This window comes from Ovis aries, chromosome 24 (genome assembly GCF_016772045.2).
Source record: "Ovis aries strain OAR_USU_Benz2616 breed Rambouillet chromosome 24, ARS-UI_Ramb_v3.0, whole genome shotgun sequence".
Taxonomy (NCBI): domain Eukaryota; kingdom Metazoa; phylum Chordata; class Mammalia; order Artiodactyla; family Bovidae; genus Ovis; species Ovis aries.
This window is the reverse complement of record NC_056077.1, coordinates 10,300,841-10,322,257: the sequence shown is the minus strand read 5'-3', so window position 1 is coordinate 10,322,257 and position 21,417 is coordinate 10,300,841. Positions and strand designations below refer to the sequence as shown.

The 21,417-nt window shown below is 49.8% G+C and overlaps 1 protein-coding gene across 7 annotated transcripts in view; it reads right to left on the bottom strand.

The window, feature by feature from the left end:
* Positions 1-21,417, bottom strand: part of CLEC16A (C-type lectin domain containing 16A) — a 237,380-nt gene that overhangs the window by 58,770 nt on the left and 157,193 nt on the right. For 6 of the 7 annotated variants that reach the window (XM_027961431.3, XM_060405629.1, XM_012104108.5 and 3 more), the window contains 3 exons: positions 6,233-6,384; positions 3,313-3,517; positions 1,290-1,454 (listed from right to left, as the gene is read on the bottom strand). In XM_027961431.3, coding sequence (XP_027817232.1) covers positions 1,290-1,454; positions 3,313-3,517; positions 6,233-6,384 — 522 coding nt within the window. The remainder of the gene's footprint in view (positions 1-1,289; positions 1,455-3,312; positions 3,518-6,232; positions 6,385-21,417) is intronic. The other variant, XM_060405630.1, reaches the window with a different exon arrangement.

The following is a 21,417-nucleotide window of genomic DNA, read 5'->3' as shown; positions in this document are numbered from 1 at the left end:
TACAAAATGCTACAGAAGATTCTTTTGGTCCATCCATACGAAAAAATACTATACCACAGTGAATGAGCATGAAGTTGGTTTACACATGCTTCCATGTAACGCTGACTTGTCAATAATCAAACATAGCGAGATGCAGAATCACACATACGGTATAACCCTGGGGTGTAAAAACAGACAAGCAAAACATGTCTGGAAGGACATGCAAGAAACTGTTAACCATGGTCACCTCTGGGGCCAAGCAGTCTTATTTTTCATTTTATCATGTCCTGTTTGGGTTTTAAGAAGTCATATGCTTATAGCATATACTATATGAATCCCATGGACAAAGGAGCCTGGCAGGCCACAGTCCACAGGGTCGCAAAGAGTTGGACACGACTGAAACGACTTAGCACGTATAGCATATACTGTATTTCTAAAATGAATGAATCAAATCGAAGAACAAAATCTGAGGTGAAGGGAAACAGGGACCCTGGTATGGGTCAGGTTCTATCTACCGTCCGATTCTTAACTGGGTAACTGCTTGTGGAAACATTCTGCAACATTTGCAGTTGAGGTTTAAAGCCCTAACCGTGGAGGGGTGAAGTTGCAGGGAACAGCTTGGCCAGTTTTTTGAGGTTCTCTAAACAAAGGCAAGGTTCTCTTGCGAGAGGTCAGGGTACAGACATATCAGAACAGGAAGAGGGAGCCCACTGGCCCTTGTGGAGAAGCGGTACTTTTAGCTCCACCAGGAGACTTTGAATTTTCTATTCATGCTTCTCTTTCGGATAGGCGGGGAGGAAAGTTAGAGCTGTACTTCGGTGAAAGTGGGAAGAGAAGCTCCCAGAAAAAAGACAGTGGCAGCCACCCCGTGGGCAGTGGGACCTTCTTCTGAATTCTCACTTCTTTAGGGGCTTAAACAGGAACCACACACACCAACTCTTTCTAGTCATCCTACATGGAAAAGGAAATGACTCTTCCACAACCTCGTTACTAATACTCTAAGTATTTCCAAGAAACTTCCAAGAAAGTTTTAGTCTTAATTCTGAGAAGCTCGTCTACATCCTCAAACATCCTCAAACAAATCTCTGGAAAACCAAACCCCGGTGATGGAACATCAAAGGGAAAGTCAAGATTTCTTTCTGGGGCTTGTGTTTGATCTTGCACTGGACTTTGATAAGTTCTAAGAAGCTGGGTTTCTGAGAGGGGAAGGGATGCTTACAAATGCTCAGGATACAGAAGGTCCTGGAGCCGACCCTCTCGCTCTCCCTGGCAGGGACAGGAGGTGGCACGGGGGCTGGGGTGGCGCTTACCTGGCACCCTGTCCACAGAGGCGAACACGGAGCGCTGCACCGTGGGGTCGCTGCTGCCGCGGCGGCACTGGTCGTAGAAGCGGAAGGGCAGGTGCTGGGCGGAGGATGAGCCGAGTCCAAACCCCAAGACCTCAGTTGCCGGCTGGATCGGAAGGTCCAGAAGGGCTGTGTTCAAACAGACCCGTGGTTCAGGCTCAGCACGTACGACGGGAGTGTAGGTGATAACACTTTGGGTGGCTGTAGTTGGTGTGGCTGCAGCCCAGCCAGGCACATCCCTTGGGCGATTCTAGGCAGGCAGCCGGTAGCCTTGAGCTGGGGAGACCAGCGTGACACCGAGGGTCTCGACTGAGGCTCAAAAACACAAGGGGAACCTTGTGCGGGGTTCAGAGAGGAAGGCCAGGCCCAGCTTCACCTCAGATTCTTGGTTTCCATACGCAAAAAACCGTACCAAGGCTTAGCGTTGCGTACGGTTTCAGACCCTGACACAAATGGGGCCAGTTCTGCCATGAAATTCACAAATCTATGTGTGCAGGGAAGAGTGTGTGAGAGCAAGCACACACGCACCTGTGCTTGTGTATTTATGACTCTGTGTATCTGTCACTGTCTTCCCTTCCACACACAAATCTCACAATACAGCAAAATCTGGAGGGGCCTTCTAAAATTTATTTAATAAATACCCAACATGTGGGACCTCCCAGGCAGTACAGTGATTAAGACTCCACACTCCCAACGCAGGGGACCACAGGATCAATCCCTGACCGGGGAACTAAGATCCCAGATGCCGCACGGCACGGCCGAAAAAAAAAAAAGAAATACCCAAGGCGTTAGTTCTAACAGCCACTTCACAGCATAATTCTCCATTTTCAAATGAAATATTTAGCCTTCATGCCAACTGTGAGAGATTGCTTTACATTAAAAAAAAAAAAAACACGAAATAAATCTTTAGAGAAAGGACTGAATGATTTAAGTCACTTTGCACATTACAAAATGCTTCTGTAATGATTTCGGAGGCCAAGTTTCAGCTAAGTGAGAAATAAGATGCGGACTATGTGTGATGCAGGCCTGCACCGATCAACGGAGCACATGCAGGAAATCACTGAACCCACCATGCCCAGAAACCCCGCCCTCTAAGTGTTTATTTTCAGGAGACCCCTCAAGAACACTCCCCTTCTCCCCCAGTGGACTGCTCAGTGCTTGAGCCAAAAGGCCCTGGTTTCTTGAGATAGGCTGGTGGTGATTTCAGGACTTGATAGAATGCCTTTTCCCCAAGGAGGATGCTGTTCTTTCTGCCCTGATGAAGGGAAGGCTCTCACATCAGCACCTTCTAAGAAAGCTGGGGCCTTCCTGACACTGGATGGCGCAGGGCCTCCTCACTGATTCACCACATCCCTGCGCCACGTGACATGACGCTTGCGAATCCAGTGCTGGGTCCTGGGCACCTCATCAGGCAGGGCTGCCTCTCATGAGAGCTGGGAATGAAGAGGAGGAAGGGACGGGCTTTAGCACAGGAAGTCCTGCCTTTGGGTTCTGCCAACCAGCTGCCTGTGTGGTTTTGGACAAGTCACCAAGCCTCAGTTTACTCATCTATAAAATGGGTGAACAGGCCCTACTCATCTCCAGGGTGGTTTTAAGGGTCAGAAGTGGTAGATGAGAATCAAAGTGAAATGCAGTGAAGTCACTCAATCGTGTCTGACTCTTTTCGACCCCATGGACTGTAGTCTACCAGGCTCCTCAGTCCACAGAATTTTCCAGGCAATGAGAATCAAGGCACTCTGCAAATATAAGTTAGAGGACGCCGTGTGCTGGAGGGGAGCACCATTGTCCACATGGATGGCTGCATCTCTTTGAGCAGCCTCAGACATTCTAGAAACCAAACGCTTAGGATTCTCCATCCTCTCACCAAAACACAACTGACTTCTGTGCCGTGGTGTCCTCTCCTAGAGGAGTTATCAGGGCGCTCGAGGTCAACGTGAGACCCACGCTGATGGCTCAGAGGACACCCAGAGAGGGGTGCTGCACTCACCTGCTATCCTCTGCATCTTCATGCGTCTTGCCTGGATGCGGCCCTTGGCCAGGCGCTGCTTGGCGATGATGCAGCGGATGTGGTCTGAGAAGATGAAGGTGGCTTGCAGGATGGGGAAGGGCTTGGAGTGGGGGCTGGATGCAGGCTTGTGGATGGTGATATTCAGGGCGCGGCTGTCGTCCTCCACGCCGGTCACCTGCATGTCCTGGGGCGGGGAGGGGGCCAAAGAAAGGATGTCTGTTAGGTTCAGTTAGAAAGGTCGTTCCGTTAGGAAGGTCACTGCTTGGAGGCTGTGGACCCACGTCTCCTCTAGAACAAGGGCCCTCAGACTGAAGTTTGCTTTTGCTCTGAAGGAGACCATCAGTCCTCCAAGTGCAAGAGTGTTGAGGATGGGCACAAACCAGACCAGGCCTGGTGGGACGACAGGGTGGGAAGCACAGCCAGCTCAGTGGCTGGTGCTGGCTGCGGTGGCTGGTCTTGTCCTCTCAAAGACTTGAGTCAGCTGGTGAACGTGCAGGATGCCAGCAGCTGTGGGATCACAGTGCTTGACCAGGGATTGAACCCGCACCCCCTTGCATTGGAAGGCGGATTCTTAACCACTGGCCCAGCCGGGAAGTCCCAAACCCTAACAATTCTTGCTTCTGAGAAACCAGAGATAAGAAACCCAAGGCTAGTTCTTTCTGGCATGATTTCACCTACTAACAATTCCTTTCCTGCTTCTCTTAAGAAAGTGAAAATTGCTCAGTTGCGCCCAACTCTTTGAGACCCCACGGATTATACAGTCCATGGAATTCTTCAGGCCAGAATACTGGAGTGGGTAGCCTTTCCCTTCTCCAGGGGATCTTCCTAACCCAGGGATTGAACTCAGGTCTCCCGCATTGCAGGCAGATTCTTTACCATATAAGCCACAAATGAAGCCCAAGAATACCAGAGTGGGTAGTCTATCCCTTCCCCAGCAGATCTTCCCGCACCAGGAATTGAACCGGGGTCTCCTGCATTGAAGGCAGATTATTTTTACCAACTGAGCTATCAGGGAGGCCCTCTCTCTTAAGAAGACGGCATCATTAGTTCCTATTTGTATGTCTCTGATGAATTCCTGGTCCCTAAAGGAAAAAGCTAACTCTGAGAAAGAGACATTTGAAGAAAGTTGCCTTTGAAAGGTAGAGGAGGACTCACGTAGACCAAGTATTAGGACAAATGCAATCCAAAGCCTCAGAATGGATTCTTTGCAAAGAATCTGCTTCCCACTGAGGTTTGAGATAAAAAGCAGAGGACAGGAGACAAGCATGAAAGTCAAAGGCTAGAGGCGGGGGCGGAAATGTTGAAAAGGCTCATGAAGCAAGACAGAGACTGTCCATAGGCATTCCATCTGGCACGGAACGTTGCAGCGGGGATTAGATGAGATATTACGCTTTTAAAATGGAGAGAGAGGCTGGCGCGTGGTAACAGCCTGACAAATAGGCGCTCCTGGAAGACGACCAAAAGAAAAGGTTTATGTGGCTTTCATTGTCTGATGGACGACACATATTAATCCTTTGAGGGAGAAAAACACTTTCCTGACACTAAATTCTAAAGGAAATTGATTATAAGCCTAGATAAATAAGAAGCAGCACTAAGTCACTTAATGGACAGTCTCCGACGTGGAAGTCTTTTTTCAGATGCAAGCTTCTTCAGATAGTTGCTGTGCACATCAACCTTCTGTAAAAGACATTTTTAAATGGAAAGATCTTGAAAAAGAGGAGGCTGGGAAATGGTTGCAATAGCATCTTCAAACCCATGGGTGGTCCTCTTGGGGAGGGGGGGGTCACACTGGAGACGGATGTGGGTTGGTCCTGGCAAGGCCTTGCCAGCAACCAGGACTGCCCAACAAGGAAACGGGCCCGGCGCAAGGCAAGTAAGGCCCAGGGGGTCTGGTGGGGGAATGGGGTGGAAGGCTGTTTTCAACTTGCCTGACTCTATGCTTCCTTTGACCAACCAGCTGGCATTAGTCACCCATCATTAGACAAACACTAAGAAAACCCAAGCTCCAGCTTGGCGTTTGGCAATTTAAGAGCCCAGGCTTGATGGAGAGACGGAGGACACAGGAACTTTCATAAATTACCAGCAGCAACAATCATTCTAGAGAGGAAATGGGCCCAGCCCAACTTCTTGGTATCTGCCCTAGGGAAACCCTGGTCCAAGTGCACAAGGAAGTCGGGACAATTTTGTTGACGGCAGCACTGTACGTATGTGAAAGTAGAAAGCTGGGAACAAACTCAGGACACTGACTACCTCCGCCTTGGGATGTGGGCAGGCAGCAGTTACAAGAACACCAGCAAGTCTCCATAGACTGACACAGTCAGGGCTCTAAAACATTCACTGAGTGAAAAAAACAAAGTTTAGAATACATGCAATGTGACAGAATAAAAAATATACACAGAAACACCCTCTTTTGAGTACCTGTGTACAATTTTTAAAAACAGTACATGCATGCTGAGTTGCGTCAATCATGTCCAACTCTTTTGTGACCCTATGGACTGTAGCCCGCCAGGCTCCTCTGTCCATGGGATTCTCCAGGCAGGAATACTGGAGTGGGTTGCCATTTCCTACTCCAGGGGATCTTTCCGACCCAGGGATCGAACCTGTGTCTCCTGCGTTGGCAGGCAGATTCTTTACCACTGGGTCACCTGGGAAGGACAGTTCATGTAGCTCCATTCACACGTGCAGCTGGCAAAGCACCGTATCTGATGACAGAGGAGGGGCGTCAGAAATGAGTTTTGGTTAAAGAGAACTTGGCCCTTATCTGCGAGGTGTTCTAACTGCTGTCAGGGGTAAGCTGCTCACACAGCCCTTATGTCATTAGCACCTGACTGTAAAGATGACACTTTGGTGGGTGTTTGCATAGCCAGTGAAGAACTTCTGGGCTTCTCAGCCATCGTACCTGCAGAAGGCCTGCGAACTTGACCACTCCCCAGCCCAGCCTGGACACGTCGGGCTCCACCAAACTCATCTGGTAAATATCAACGGCCAGGAACCGCTGGAGCATACCGCCGTCCTTGGTGACCACCGTGCATGCAATCAGGTCGCTGTTGTCTGGAAGGAGGGGGACAGAGAGCAGGGTGAGGTGCAGTCCGCTGCACAGTCTGAGCGACACGTTTGGGCTGGCGTGTGTTCTGTCGGGCGGCGCAGCTCGGCGCCAGACCCCAGCCTGGCAGTCACACACACTGGGTTCCGAGTCCCTCCTCTGAGTCATGCTGGGCAACCTTCTATACCTCTCTGGGCTTCAGATTCCTCATCCGGAAAATAGGGATCATGCCCAACCCATTCAAAGCACTGTTTGTGAGGACCAGCTCATATAAAATACATAAAGCACCAGTACAGTCACAACGAACGAGTTCCGTTCTGAGAGCGCATCTGTTAAGTCCAATGAAGTTAGCCTAGGTACCCGACTCACAGGGTTGGCTACATAGTACTATACTTTACTGGGTTTATAACACTTTTCACACAAATAATACACAAAAAGCAAACACCAAAGATTAAGAAGACATTTTTAATCTTACAGTACAGAACTTTAAAAATCAGTTGTATCAAATACATCCCTGCTGCTTTCACACTGGCTTCTGCACATGCTGGGCTCAGCACAGAGACACTCTACTACTGCACTCTCTACAGTCCCGCACAGTAAAGCACACAAAAGCACAGCCACGGGTAGAGGATGCACTCTAGTGTCAGTGTATGCCAGAGACGTGAACTGTCTTACGCGATGGGACTCATGAATGCACGTTTGCATCTCTCAAAGTTGGCAACTTGAAGGTTCGTGTGTAGGGAACTTACTATACAATACTGGCTGTGAATTAGGCACTGCAACTGTAGCTAAAAAAACACCCAACAAACCCAGAATCCCAGTAACATTTCAGTGCTTCCCTGCAGGTGTTGGCGGTTTATACCTGTGACTGTTTGCCCAGATTAAGTGAAGACAGGAAAGGAAGAGCCCCCCCCACCCCCCCGCTTGGTTACAGAATCATCAAGACTTTAGCTTGGTGTCTGACAACTTAGAGCCTAGCTCTACATGAGACAGTGTGTGATTTGGGGCAAGGCACTTGGCCTCTCTAAACCACGGTTTCCCATCTGTAAAATGGGAATAATGTCCCCGATCTGGAGATGTTTGATACCTTAAAATGAGAACAGGTAGTGAAAACATTTAGCAGGGTTTCCTCAGCTTACGCTTGGTCCCTTTTCTTAGCTGGAAGTTATTGCCAGATTTGATGTCTAATTTAGTGCCTGTCCTTGATGGCTTTGAACTCACCAGAGTAACATAGGGCCATTAAGTTCCCTACAGTGAAATCCTCTGTAATATGTTTTAAGAGAAATAGCTGAACCAGGAAACAACCTAAATACCCCCAAAGTGGGGAACCACATGAGTATGATTTTTTTCCCATCATATGGAAAATTACATACCCATTTAAAAGTTATGTTTAACCAAAGTGTGAACTGTGGTTACTTAGGAGGAGGGAAGTGAGAATTGGGGGTGGGTGGGACTATGTGTGTGTGTGTGCGTGTGTGTGGTATCAACAGGAGAACTTTAATTTTTGCCCTCTGTATCACTGATTTGCTTGAAATTATTTTAAAATGAGAAGGTACTCAATATACACTTTTGAAATACATGTTAAAGACCCAAGTAAAAAATCCTATTTACCAATAATTGCAATAGCACTGGGAAAGACTACATGTTTAAATGAACATGATGATAAAAACTTTGTAACTGTGATTTTGGTACGTTGAAAGATAGTTATCGCTACAAAGAAATACAAGCTTGGAGAAATATACTAAAACATTAAAAGACATCTCTGATTAGGAGAACGGTGGGTGAATTTCTTTTTTTCCCTTAAACAGCTTTATGGAAGGATAATTTATATACCATAAAACTCACCTGTTTTCAGTGTACAGTTCGAGTTTTGGTAAATTTAGAGCTGTGCCCTGTGGCACTCCAGCGGTAGAACACTGTCAGCATCCCAATACGTTCTGTGACCTAATACTTGGCTTCACTTTATTGGTGGTGGGTGGTGGGGGGAAAGTAACACAGATAGTAACAATCCTGGCCCCAAACACAGGAATTTGCCAAGGTTTTGCCTCCCCTCATTTTCGCTCTTCATTTAGGCCTAAGGAATGATGGGCACATTTCTCCTCTGCCCTCTTCTCCTCCCCTCGCTCCTCTGCCTCCCTGCCCTCACATCCCACACTACCTCTGCTGAATGTTCTGAGCGCACAGTCTGAGATCCTGGCTTCCTGGGATGTCTTCTGGTCCAGAAGCTGTGACAGGCCTTGGGATTCTGTCTTTTCTCCCCAGCATGTGACGACCTGGCATGGCCAGAAACCCCACAGCCAACACTAGCACCAGACAGCCTCAACTCTGGCTTGCATGTTCTCATTCTCGAGGGCAGGGAGCCTCCTCCCTTTCCCAGGAGTCTAGCCAAATATTTAAGAAGAGTTCTAAAAATGACTTTATCTAGAATTTCTAGTTCCATGCAGAAGACATCTAGTCTTCTGTATCCTCAGAAGTGCATGGAGTTTGGCTTCCCAGGTGGCGCAGTGGTAAAGAACCCGCCTGCCAATCCAGGAGGCACAAGAGAGCCGGGTTTGATTCCTGGGTTGGGAAGATCCCTTGGAGGAGGAAATGTCAACCCACTTCAGCACTCTTGCCTGAAAAAAAATCCATGGACAGAGGAGCCTAGAGGGCTAGTCCATGGGGTGGCAAAGAACTAACTAGACAAGACTGAGCGTGCACACACACACACACACACATACACACGCACACACACACACAAAGTTGAGTTTACTTTCTTAACTCAATACTTACATCATGTTCCCCAATTAGCATCTTTTACTTTTTAAAAAGAGAAAACTAAGCTCATAAAGGATGCTTTCTCTCTCTTTTCCTTTCTCTTTCTTTCCTCTCCCCTTCCCCATAAACAGGACAACCCTGCTCTTCCCTTCCCCACATTCACAAAAGAGGTTCATCTGCGGGTGAGCCTGGAAAGCAGGCACAGCCAAGGTCTTGGTGTCAGCGGGCTGTGTCGCAGGCAACCCCCTCATAAAGCCCAGGGGCCTTTAGGGGCTTCAGGGGGAAGGAAAGACCTACCACCTCTGCCACAAAGAACTCAAAAGGAAGGACAAAACCCCAAAGCGGAACAACTTTCAGAAATGCAGTTGAGACATCAAAGCCCCGTGAGAGATTTCGTAAGAAAACTAAAAGGCAACTGTCACCAGTGAGACAGGAGGGCTCTGAGAGGGAGGGAGCCCCTGGTTTTTCAGAAGCTGTGGGGGCAGTTAAGGAGAAATGAAGCGGCTTCCATGGACTGAACAGAAGGGCACCTAGGCATCCTTTGGGAGAGACCAAGGGAGTCTGGTCGGGGTGACCTTTGTGGGCCTCCGGGTCGGCGTCTCAAGAGACGCTTGGAGCACCTTGCCTCTCCCCTGGGCTGCTCCACATGCCGGTGGTGGGCATGCCTGTTGGAGAAGGACTCTGAAGAGAGCTGCGGGAGGGAGCTCCTCCCTGCCCCCATTCTAGGTCTTTTGCCTGCTGCCTGCAAGCGGGTCCCTGCGGATTTCACACTGAGCTGGGGGGAGCGGTGCCAGGTACTGAGGCGCCAGGAGGGAGGGGTGCCTCGTGGGGAGGACACCAGCAGCAGGCAGCTCCGTCGGGGGGTGTGGCGGCCTTCCGAACCGCCCTGCCTGCCTCTCGGGGCTGGCTTGCTGTCAGGGGACACCAGTGCAGGTGACCGGCCATCCTCACATTGCGTGCACGAACCTGTGCTCAGTCATGTTTGACTCTCTGTGATCCCATGGACTGTAGCCCACCAGGCTCCTCTGTCCATCAGATTTCCTTCTCCAGGGGATCCTCCTGACCCAGGGATCAAACCTGTGTCTCTTGCATTGGTAGGCAGGTTCTTTACATCTCTCAACCCACCTGGTCTCCAGCACCCTCCCACCAACTTCATTCCAAAGGGGTAGAGCCAAGGACTCTATTTCTTTAAATCTACAGACATTTATCAGAAAACACACTATCCATGTGACCTTAGGAGCAGGAAAGGATTTCTTTAAAAAGGAAGAATCAATATATACAAATAAATAAGATTAAGACTGATAAACTGATTACCTCAGAATTAAAATTTAGCTCACGGATAATGAACAACTTTATAACCAGACTGGGGGAAATATTTTCAACATATCTCTTTAAGAGGCAAAAGATGAATAAAGCCGAAAATATGAAGAATTCCCCAGGCCATTCATGGACAAGAGAATGAATACACACACACACACACACACACACACACACACACACACTCGAGTGCTAGCCTTCCTGCTAAACTAGGAAACAAATGAAAACAGGATCCCACCTATTGGCAAAAATAAAAGTGTTAAGATAACATCAGGCATTGGTGAGGCTGTAGAAAAACTGATTTTCTCAAACACTGCCAGGAGAATAAATTAACACAGCCATATGGAAGGGCAAATCAGCATTATTTATTAAAGCTGAAAGTTTCATACTCTATGACCTGGCAATGGGTACATTCCCAGGAAAATGCCCACGTGGGCTCAGAGATAGGAATAAGGATGTTGACGGTGAGATTTGGGTCTGTAATGACCTAGATGTCCAGTGAGAAAGGAAAGTCTATTAAAAAAAAAAAACAAACAAAAACATATGGCAAGGACAAGGAATGAATGAGATCTCTGGATGTTTCAACAAGGTTCAGTCTCAAAAACTGAGTGGAAAAAGTTGCAGCATGACACAGGCTGTGTGACACAATTTGTGTAAAGTCAAACCACACAAGAAGATCCTGTATATTTTCTACGAACTCAAGCATGTGTATGTAAAAGAAAAATTTAAGAAAATGCCTGGCGGGGTGCAGAGTGATTGCCTCTTTGGAGGGGAGGTGGTGGGGCTGAGGGTGAGAGTCCAGGCTGCTTTAGTTTATACAGAGTGCTTCGATTTCTTCAAAGAGCTAAGCTGTTTGTGTGGACTTCCCTGGTGGTGGTTAAAGAAAAAAAAAAAAAAGAAAAAAAGTCTGCCTGCCAAGGCAGGAGATGTGGGTTCAGTCCCCGGGTCAGGAAGATTCCCTGGAGAAGGAAATAGCAACCCACTCAGTATTTCTGCCTGGGAAATCCCATGGACAGAGAAGCCTGGAGGGCTGCAGTCCACTGGGTCACAGAAGAGTCAGGCACGACTTAGTGACTAAATAACAACATCATGTTGTTTGTGTGCTTAAGTGAGGGGGGAAAAGTGACTCTCTTTCCACACTCCTACATAGAGGGCCTCAGGTCCTCCTGGGGCCCAGGAGGGTTGGGAAGCAGCCCTGGGCCCAGCTGTTGGCCATCGGCACGCTGCCTCCCTGCCACCCCCCACCCCCCAATCCCCAAGTGTGGTGACAGTCACTGAGCTCTGGGAGATGGCAAGAGACCAGCAGTGCCTCTCGGTGCACAAGTGTGCATGCTTCCAAACTGGCCAGGCATGTGAGCTGAAGAAGCGCTGGTGTCCAGCGCAACAGACATGCGGGCGTTAGATCCTGCGTTAGGGAGCCAGACCGTGAAGAATGAGGCTTGGCGCTGCCTCAAGGGCTCGGGGGGCCGGCAGGGAGGCTCGGGCTCTCGACTACAAACCACCATGCAGGCCAAGTCTCCATCTGTGGAGGAACAGAGCCCTGCGGGCAGAGCGGGTGGGATGAGAGTTGTCTCCATCGCACCCCAGGGCCAAGAAGGAACCTCCCTCCAGGGAGAAGTGACAAGTTCCTTCCACCCTGAGACCTTGCCTTTTGGTTCATTGATTTCTAAGAGGGTGGGGAGGGGAAGATTTGCCATTTTATTTGAAAACATTAAGCAGGACTTTCCTGGCAGTCCAGTGGTTAAGGCTCTGTGCTCCCGCTGCAGGGGGCACAGGTTTGATCCCTGGTTGGGGAACTAAGAGCTTGGATGCCTCACAGTGCGGCCAAAATATAAAGAAAATAAAAATTTGAAAATAATAAACATATAAACTGCTACCATTTAAAAAAAAATTAACCTTATCAATCTCTTTGAATAGATAATACATTTACATGCTCCCATTTTAAAAGGTGTGAAATTTTTTAGAGTTGATGGTAAATCTCCCCAATCCTCTTCCCCAGAGACAACCACTTGATTTCTTGTTATCCGTCCACTATGAATTTCCAGGGCTTCCCTGTAGCTCAGTCGGTCAAGAATCCGCCTGCAATGCAGGAGACCCAGGTTCGAGCCCTGGGTCAGGAAGATCCCCTGGAGAAGGGAATGGCAACCCACTCCAGTAGTTTTGCCTGGAGAATCTCATGGACAGAGAAGCCGGGCAGGCTGCAGTGCATGGGGTCACGAAGAGCTGGACACGAGCTAGCTAAACCACCACCATGAATTTCCAAGAGCACACACAGCTACAGCCCTCCCCGCTGCCTAGGCCTTCACAGACGCTACACAACCCCTTGCGCTTCTGCCACTGAAGCCCGGATCTCGGTGATACATCACCCCCCCCACGCCCCCCCCAACACGGGTGCTCCTCATTGTTTTTCATAGTTGCACTCTCTCCCACTGTAGTGCATGCTCAGTCGTGTCCAACTCTTTGTGACCCCATGGACTGTAGCCCACCAGGCTCCTCTGTCCATTGGATTTCCCAGGAAGGAATACAGGAGTGGGTTGCCATTTCCTCCTCCAGGGGATTTTCCTGACCCAGGGATCAAACCCACATCTCTTGCCTTGGCAAGCGGATTCTTTACCACGGAGCCACCAGGGAAGCCCCCTCCCACAGTAGATGTGATTCTAAATGATTTAACAGTTCCCAGTTGATGGCCATTCAGGCTCTGTATTAGTTTTTGCTGCAACAGACAAAGAAACAGCCTTACTCAAGCACACATGTGAGAGCAAAGCTACAGCGGCGAAGTAGAACTTGTGCTGAATTTTTCTCTTGAAAGCACTCGTGCTTTCCTAAAATAAACATATTTTAAAAGGAAACGTTGTGTCATGACCATGAATGGAAAACCAGAATTAAAACATATAAGGTGACTGTGAAAATAGATTTAAAAGAGCTTTTTAAATTAAACTATAGCCAAAAGCCTGCTCTTTTGATAAAAAGGGTTATCAGCAGTTAGAGAAGTTCTAAGACAAACTAGTACCAATCTCAGACCTTCTCCTTGTTGTGACAGAAAGGACCTGAGGGGGTACCGAAATGTATTTTCGTGTGGACTACACTTTCCAGAGATGGCCACAGCAATACTTGCCTGAGGGACTTCCCTGGTGGTCCAGGGGTCTAATGCGGGAGATGAGGGTTCAATCCCTGGTCGGGGAACTAAGATCCTATGTGCCATGGGGCAACTAAGCCCATTTGCCACAACTAGAGAAAACTCGCACACCACAATTGGAGACCAAAAAATAAAACAAAAAAACCCTCCCCCCCAACATGCTCTTCTTGCAGCGTGACCTGACCCTCCTCCCATCAGGTGGTGGTGTCTATGTCCTTTCTCCTTGAACCTGGGCAGCGAGGGCAGGGGTGGGGGTGGGGGTGGGTGGTCCTCTGTGATGATCTAGACCAACAGAGTACAGTGGAGGTGATCCCATATGATTTCTGAGGCCAGGTCACAAAAACACCCTTGGAACTCGTCCACCATGCTGTGAGGAAGCCCAAGTTGTCACGGAGACACGACTGAGAAAAGCCAAGGCCCTGGGCCCCCAGCCCCCAGCTCACCCTCTAGTCTCCAGAGGGTGCCATGTGGAGCAGAGACGAGCTCTTCCCCCTGAGCTCTGGGCAAATTATAGATCTGTGAGCAAAATGAATGATTAAAAAAAAAAAAACAGTTGTAGCTGTTTAAAAAGCCACTATATTTTAGGGTATTTTGTTACTCAGCACTAGAGAATTGCAACTGTGATTTATTGTAATTCAGTGCTGCATCCAGGCACATTTAAAATTCTAACATTCTTCCAGCACCACCAAGGGGCTGCATACCACCTCATGGAAGGCCAGCCTGGAAAAACAGCCTGGGGCTGATGATCTGGGACGCACAGAAGGTCCTGCAGTGTTTAATGGAATAAAGAGGAAAGGAATGCAGCCATTTTCCAACAGAATTTTAAGATGCTGAGAAAGAGGAGGAGAGGGCAAGTCATGAAACAGCCACTTTGCCAGGAAGTGCAGAAGGAGGGCAACTCATGCAGGTGAAAACAACTTGGGTGGAGGAGCCATAGCGACCTGGGCTTAAATCCCAGCTCTGCCACTAAAAGCTGTGTGATCCTGGACAAGTCAGCTCCCTCTCTGCATCTCAAGTTACTTACAAGTCCGGCAGGACCACCGGGGGATCTGAGAGAGGCCTGGGGCCAGGCCCAGGTGGTCTCCGTCAGCAGTGGCTGTTGCCTGGAAGCACCCTGACTTTTTGGAGCCCTGACTCACCGATCAGAACCCCCTTGCCTGAGGTAGAGTGATGCTTGCTGGAGGCAGGCTCTAGACTAAGTAAGCCATGCTCTTCAGAGGGAGAAAATGAATCATAGATTTTGGTTGCTTCTCAGAACTCTTGTGGGGTGATGGGCCCACACACCCAGTTACTCTCTAGCACATCTACCCACCTTAGCTCACTGCTGCACCCCAAGGCCTGCCAGCCCCCAGGGGTCCTGAGGCCTGCTCCCTAGTCTGGACGGAAGCCCCAAGAAGGCAGGGCCTGACCTGTCCCACTCCCTGCTGAATCCCCAGGAGAGGGGCTGGGCAGTGGCCGGCACTGAAGAAGTGCTTGTCCCCTGGACTGAAGGATGCTAGCGTCTTCTGGTCCTCCCTTACTGAAGGCTGTCCTTTCAGCCCCTGGATTGAAGCCTTCCTCCAGGGCTCCCTCTGACAGGCTATAGCTCATTACCGAGCAATAAACGGGGCTGATTGACTCTTGCTGTATTTAAATGATCCCTTCATAAAAACATACGGATGCCAATACTGTAATTTAATTCTTGGCTTGGTGGCTCCGAATACATTTAGAATTGAGGTCTTTATCCTTACAGCGGGATTTCCAGGCCAGCCTGAATTCCAGCGCTTTGAAATCTAATACCCTGGGCTTTAGGGCCAATTCTGGGAGCACCACCACAGCTGGAGTTTAGATTACCAACTCTGTAAACACTATCAGGTCTTCCAGACACCTGCTGTGAGTCAGAGGTCAGGAAGGATTGAGAACAAGGTACAGATTCCTTGAGGAAGGCAGGCTCACCCCAGGATTCCAAGATAACATGCCCACAGGGGAGCATTCGCCACTGATAGGAGACCAGGATTTCCTCTCTGAGCCAAAAAGCATCTGAGTCCTTCTGCAAGGAATGCGTGGTCTTGGCCTCTCAATGGATCACAGAGCCCACTGGGTTTCTCTTCCAGACCTGCAGGCGTTCCAGGGATGAGTAAGGAAGCAGCTGCAGGGGCCCAAGGGCCCTCGCAGAGGGAGCTAAGACGATGGGATGGCTGGCTTCCCTGTGGAGTTGGTGGCGGCGTCCAGTGGGGACACGCAGCCATTTGGGGCCGTGGTCCTCTAGAACCACGAGCTGAAAGACTGTCAGGGCTGTGTCTTTGGACAGAGGTCCCCCTTCCCGGCTGCTGACCGGTGCTTCTCTGGGCCAGGAGCTGAGCTCCCCACTTGACAAGTTCCTGGGATCCTACGGGGGAAGAGCGGTTCACTAATCCCCAAGGACACACAACTGCAGGGTGTCAAGTAACATCCTCGAGGACACATGACTGACTGATGAGCTATGAAGCCAGAGTGAACATGTGGCCTCCACAGCATCCTGAGCAAGCTGACTGGGAACTGGGGTTCTAGTCTTTAGGATGAGGCTGCAGAGAGGAGTAACCCCTGTTTCTGCAGAAAAGGGGGGCACTCCTGATCCGGGCTAGCGCTCAAGGGTGGAAGATGCTGGCTAGGTCCTGCAAGGGGACAGTCAGAGGACCCGAGCTCTCAGCAGGCAGATCCCAGGGGTTTGATCCCATGGTCAAGTTGAAAAACCTGCCATGTGCTCCTGGGCAAGGTCCCCCTTCACTGGCACTTGGTGGTCTCTTCTAGCAGCGACCTGGGACCTCTTTCAGACCCACTGGGTATCTGCCACCCCAGGGCTCTGGTCCAGGACAGAGGGATACTGTAGGAGTGGGATGGGCCGAGCCCCTGCCCTCATGAAGCCTTCAGACGAGTGGGCAGATGACAGCCTTGTGAGACCAAGAAGATACCCGGCGGCACTGAAGACAGCTTTGACAGCGACCCCAGGGAAAACCAGTCTGGCGTGGCTCTCTGATGACGGGATGGAGCCGAGGGCACAGGCCTTAACTGACCAGTAATGCAGGGCTGGGAAGCAAGTGATGAATCATCGGGCTCCAGTTGGCTCTCCGCGGGAGTATTGTTGTGGGGGGAGAGGCTGGCGCAGGCGGTACAAGGCCATCAATCAGAAGAAGCCCGCTGGGAAAGTGCAATCCATCTCCCAAATGTCACCACTCCATCAACGTCCACTACAAAACTGAAAACGATCGCCGTCCTGGGGCATCAGAGACACACACACATTTCCGTGGGAGCTATTCTGAGTGCCAAGGAAAGAAGTCCTGTGTTGATTCGAACAGAACCCAGCAGAGCTGGGGCCACGGGAACTGGTGACTTGACAGACCCATCAAAGGAGAATGGTCCTGTCCAGGTGACCCCTGCACCTTCTCGAGCCTGGTGAACACTGAGGGGAGACTCCACGCACTGCCCACGGCATTCCAAAGTCAAAACGAGAAAGAGATGCAGCGGTTGCCACTGAGGGTGTGGACCAGCACACTCAATTAGGTTGGCTGCTTCTCCTGACAGTCAAATCAGTCCTTTGAGGAAAATTAAGTAGCCATTTCTCCATCAACCCAGCAGCAGCTTATGGGCTGTTTGCTGCAAGTAGCAATCAATTACTTCATCGTCTGTGAAGCTCCCTAAAGCCCTCCTTCCCAGCACGGCATGCGGCAGCTACAAAGCGTGATATTTCCTGGATGGGGAGCACATCTTGGCAACTTCTATTGCCCGGCATGCAACTCTGGTCCCTCCAAGAATGAAGGGGAAGGGTTACTGGGATTCCTTGAATTTGCAAGGAACTAGGAATGATTTAGGCAAGGTGTGCCTGACTCTTTGCAACCCCATGGACTGTAGCCTCCCAGGCTCCTCTGTCCATGGAATTTTTCAGGCAAGAGTACTGGAATGGGTTGCCATTTCCTCCTCCAGGGGATCTTCCCAACCGAGGCATCGAACCCAGGTCTCCTTCATCGAGGGCCGATTCTTTACTGTCTGAACCACAAGGGAAATCCGAATTTGCAAGGGGGCGTAGCAATTAGGGACGCAGGCCTTAGGACACATGCTGAAATCCAAACACCCAGGGAAACTGTGGCCTAGTGCTCGGCTCCAGTGTTTCATCCATGGTCACTGGGGCCACCCCCACCCCCACACCGATGACCCGGCCTTCGGCTTCCTCCCCTGGAGTTCTAAGAGGCAGGTGTCGGAAACACTGTGGAGAAAACTCCCAAGGCCCCCAGCTCTGCTCCCCACCCATAACCACAGCTCAAAAGGCAACGGTGAGCGCCGGGAACAGTCACCAGCCAGGCCATCTGGGGTTGAAACGCAGCCCCGCCACTTTCTGGCTGTGTTGGCCCTGCTGGTGACTTCACTGTGGTCACCTCATCTGTAGGCCAGGGTAATAAGGGTATTTTAGCCTTTTTATACAGTTCATGGGGTTCTCATGGCAAGAATATTGGAGTGGTTTGCCAAGGAGAAGAGGGCGATGGAGGATGAGATGGTTGGATGGCATCACCAAGTCAATGGACATGAACCTGGGCAAATTCCGGGAGATGGCGAAAGACAGGAAAGCCTGGCATGCTGCAGTCCATGGGGTCTCAAAGAGTCAGAAACGACTCGGTGACTGAACAACTGCTCTACTTTATGATATGTATGTGGATGTTTCTAGGAAGAAGCATTCTGCTGTCAGTGGCTGACTTTGAAGAAAGAAAAAGAAAGATAATTTGGGCTGATGGCTGGATGGAATAGATGTGGTGAAAGAAGTACAGTTGATCCTCGAACAACAAGAGGGTCAGGTGTGCTGACCTCTTGTGCAGTTGAAAATCCACTTACTGCTCTTTCCGCCTCTGAAACAAAGTGATAAATGACATCCAAGGGCAGGAAGCTGAATGTTCCGGATAGGATCGGGACTTAAACCCTAGTTCCTTTGATGTCACACACTGTGATCTCTAACCCAACACAAACTTGTCCCCACACTTAATGTAAAGATCTGTAAAATGAACACATACGTACTATACGTATTGAATAAAATCCATGTGTAAGTGGACACATGGCAGTTTACCGGTACATTCTTAGAGGTAGAATGTGGATGGTGGATAGAGGGAAGGGTGTTCCTCATACAATTCTGTCACCTTGGTTGCATGCTTGAAATTTTTCAAAAGGAAATGCTGAAGGAAAAAATGACCTCCCAGGGTTGTTGTAAAAGGCATACAAGCACACGGCAGTCGAGGATAACACAGTCAGGCTGGGCAAAGGTTATTATTAATTCCTGCTCTGAAGAGCTTCCCCGGTGGCTTAACAGGAAGGAATCCACCTGCAACACAGGAGTCTCAGGAGACACGGGGTTCAATCCGTGGGTTGGTAATATCCCCTGGAGGAGGAAAGTGCACCCCACTCCAGTAGTCTTGCAAGGAAAATCCCATGGACAGAGCAGCCTGGTGGGCTACAGTCCATGGGGTCACAAACAGTCGGGCACGACTGAGTGACACAGCCTAAGCCTAAGCTGTGAAAACCTATTTGGTTCCTGAGTTTGAATAGCAGGAACATTTTTAGTAGTTTGTTTGCTTATTTTGTTTGGCTGTGTCAGGTCTTAGGTGAGGCATTCAGGATCTTGTTCCCTGACCAGGGACTGAACCTGGGCCCCCAGCGCTGGCAGCATGAAGTCTTAACCGCCGGATCACTAGGGAAGTCCCTGAAGAGCAGGAACATAATAGGAAGAGTTTGGGCGTGAGGGGTACCTGCAGTGCTCTTTGTAGTGTTTCTTTCTAAAACGTAATTTTGGCTGTGCTGGGTCTTTGTTGCTGCGCACAAGCTTTCTCTAGAGGCGGCAAGCAGAGGCCGCTCCCGAGTTGCCGGGCACAGGCTTCTCTGGTTGAGGCTCCTGGGCTCTAGAGCAAGGGCTCAACAGCTGTGGCACAGCTTGGTTGCTCTGTGGTATGTGGGATCTTCCCAGATCAGGGGTTGAACCTATGTCTCCTGCGTTGGCAGGTGGATTCTTTACCACTGAGCCACCAGGAAAGAAAGCCCCATGTAGCATTTCTTAACCTTGTAGTATCTTAACATCACCCAGCAGATTCCAGGTCCACCGAGGACAGCACATCACACTCTGATGATACGGGTGGATAAGTCTGTCATTTGTTAATTCAACAACGATTGCCTTGGTGACTATTAAGTGACGTAGGAGCAAGGGCACGCTGCTATTTTCAGACAAGGAGCTGAAGGCCTGGGGAGGCCAGGGCCACAGGCTGGGGATGGCACTGGGCTCGGGCTCAATTCCACCTGCTTCTAGAGGACGGGTTCTCCATGGTTACTTCCTCTCTCTGGCTTGGTATGCACATGTCCTGTTGAGCAAACTAATGTGACTGATTTTCACAAAGTGGTCAAGAAAACTCATCCCCTGTCTTCACCTTTCCCCCTTGGGAAATTTCAAGAGACTCCCTCCTTGGGAGAACAAAGGGCAAGGCAAGGATTTGACTTCTTGTTCCATGTGTCCAGACACGCGTGGGGCATCTCCTTTTCTGACTGCTCTGGCTACGTGAGGATGCGCAACTTGCAAATGCTTTATTCCTTGTTCCTTCTTTGCAATTCAACAAAGTTCACAGATAGACGACTTGGTGGAAACGTAATTACCAGAAACAGAATCCAAGTGAGCTGCGATTCCAAGTAGAGGATGGCATATCCCCTTATCAAGTGACACGCAGCCTGCCACCAGAGGCCAGGCGATCTGATCTTTACAACGCATCACCAGGGGCCATGCTTATCTCGACACTCACTCTCCAGAATGCCACATTTGCATAGGACATTGCATAATTTCCTCTCAGAAAATGGCCCTGTTTAGCATGAGTAAATAAAGTTACCTAACTCTGAGGTGGCTGAATGGAATACTTGAGATTTCCAAGAAAAGATTTGAATACTTAAAGCTCTTCCTCATGCACTACAAGTATCGGCCTGACAAACAAAAGCGACTGCTGGCAGGGCTTTCTCCTTCCTGCCAACTCAGGAGACCTGCAGCCAATGAAGAAGGGTACCCGGGGCTTCAGGAGCCCTGGTGCCCCCTGCCTCCCGAGATTTCTCTGCTCCGGGCCCCCTCCCCAGGATATGGTCAGGCTGCTCTGGGCTGGAATTAAGCCTCTGCCTTTCCCTTCGTCTTTTTATTCTTCCACCAAGTGGGTGTCAGGCACTTGGCAACAGGGATGCAGGAGGTCCCTGCTCTGGGTGACCTTTCTGAGTCTCGGTTTTATCTGGAAAATGCACATACCGCTTACTTCATAGGGATGCTGGGAGGAGCAGAGGAAGTGAAGCACAGAAAAGGCCTGTGATCTTTCTGCACATGAGTCATGCGGACACATCTCCTTTCTCCCTCTGGATAGAAGGCTCCTGAAGATAGGGTCAAATCTCTTCCCTTCAGATTTCCTCTTTATGACACTTCCTCAGAAAAGTCACGGGGGTATTGCAGAGGGCAGATCCTGGCCTGGGGGATCCTCCCTCCTTGGGTGAGGGGAGGGCAGTGCTCCTGGCAGAGGACTTCACCTGGAGTGTTCCCCCAGGTGTTAAAAGTGCTGAGGCTTATCCTGTTAGCACCCAGGGAGAAGGCATAGGTGGGCATCACATGGACATCTGTGGGGGATCCGGGCACCCATAGATGCCAGCTGGACTTCTGGTCAATGGCTCTGAGCTCGACTTTCAAGGCCCTTCTTGGGTAGGGAATATTCTATCTTGCTAATATCCAACCAGGACTCTCCTCTCAAGAGGGGTCACGGGTACAAAGAAATGGCCTTGCAGACAGAATCATTTCTATCCTCTTTCCCCTTCACTGTCTCAGACT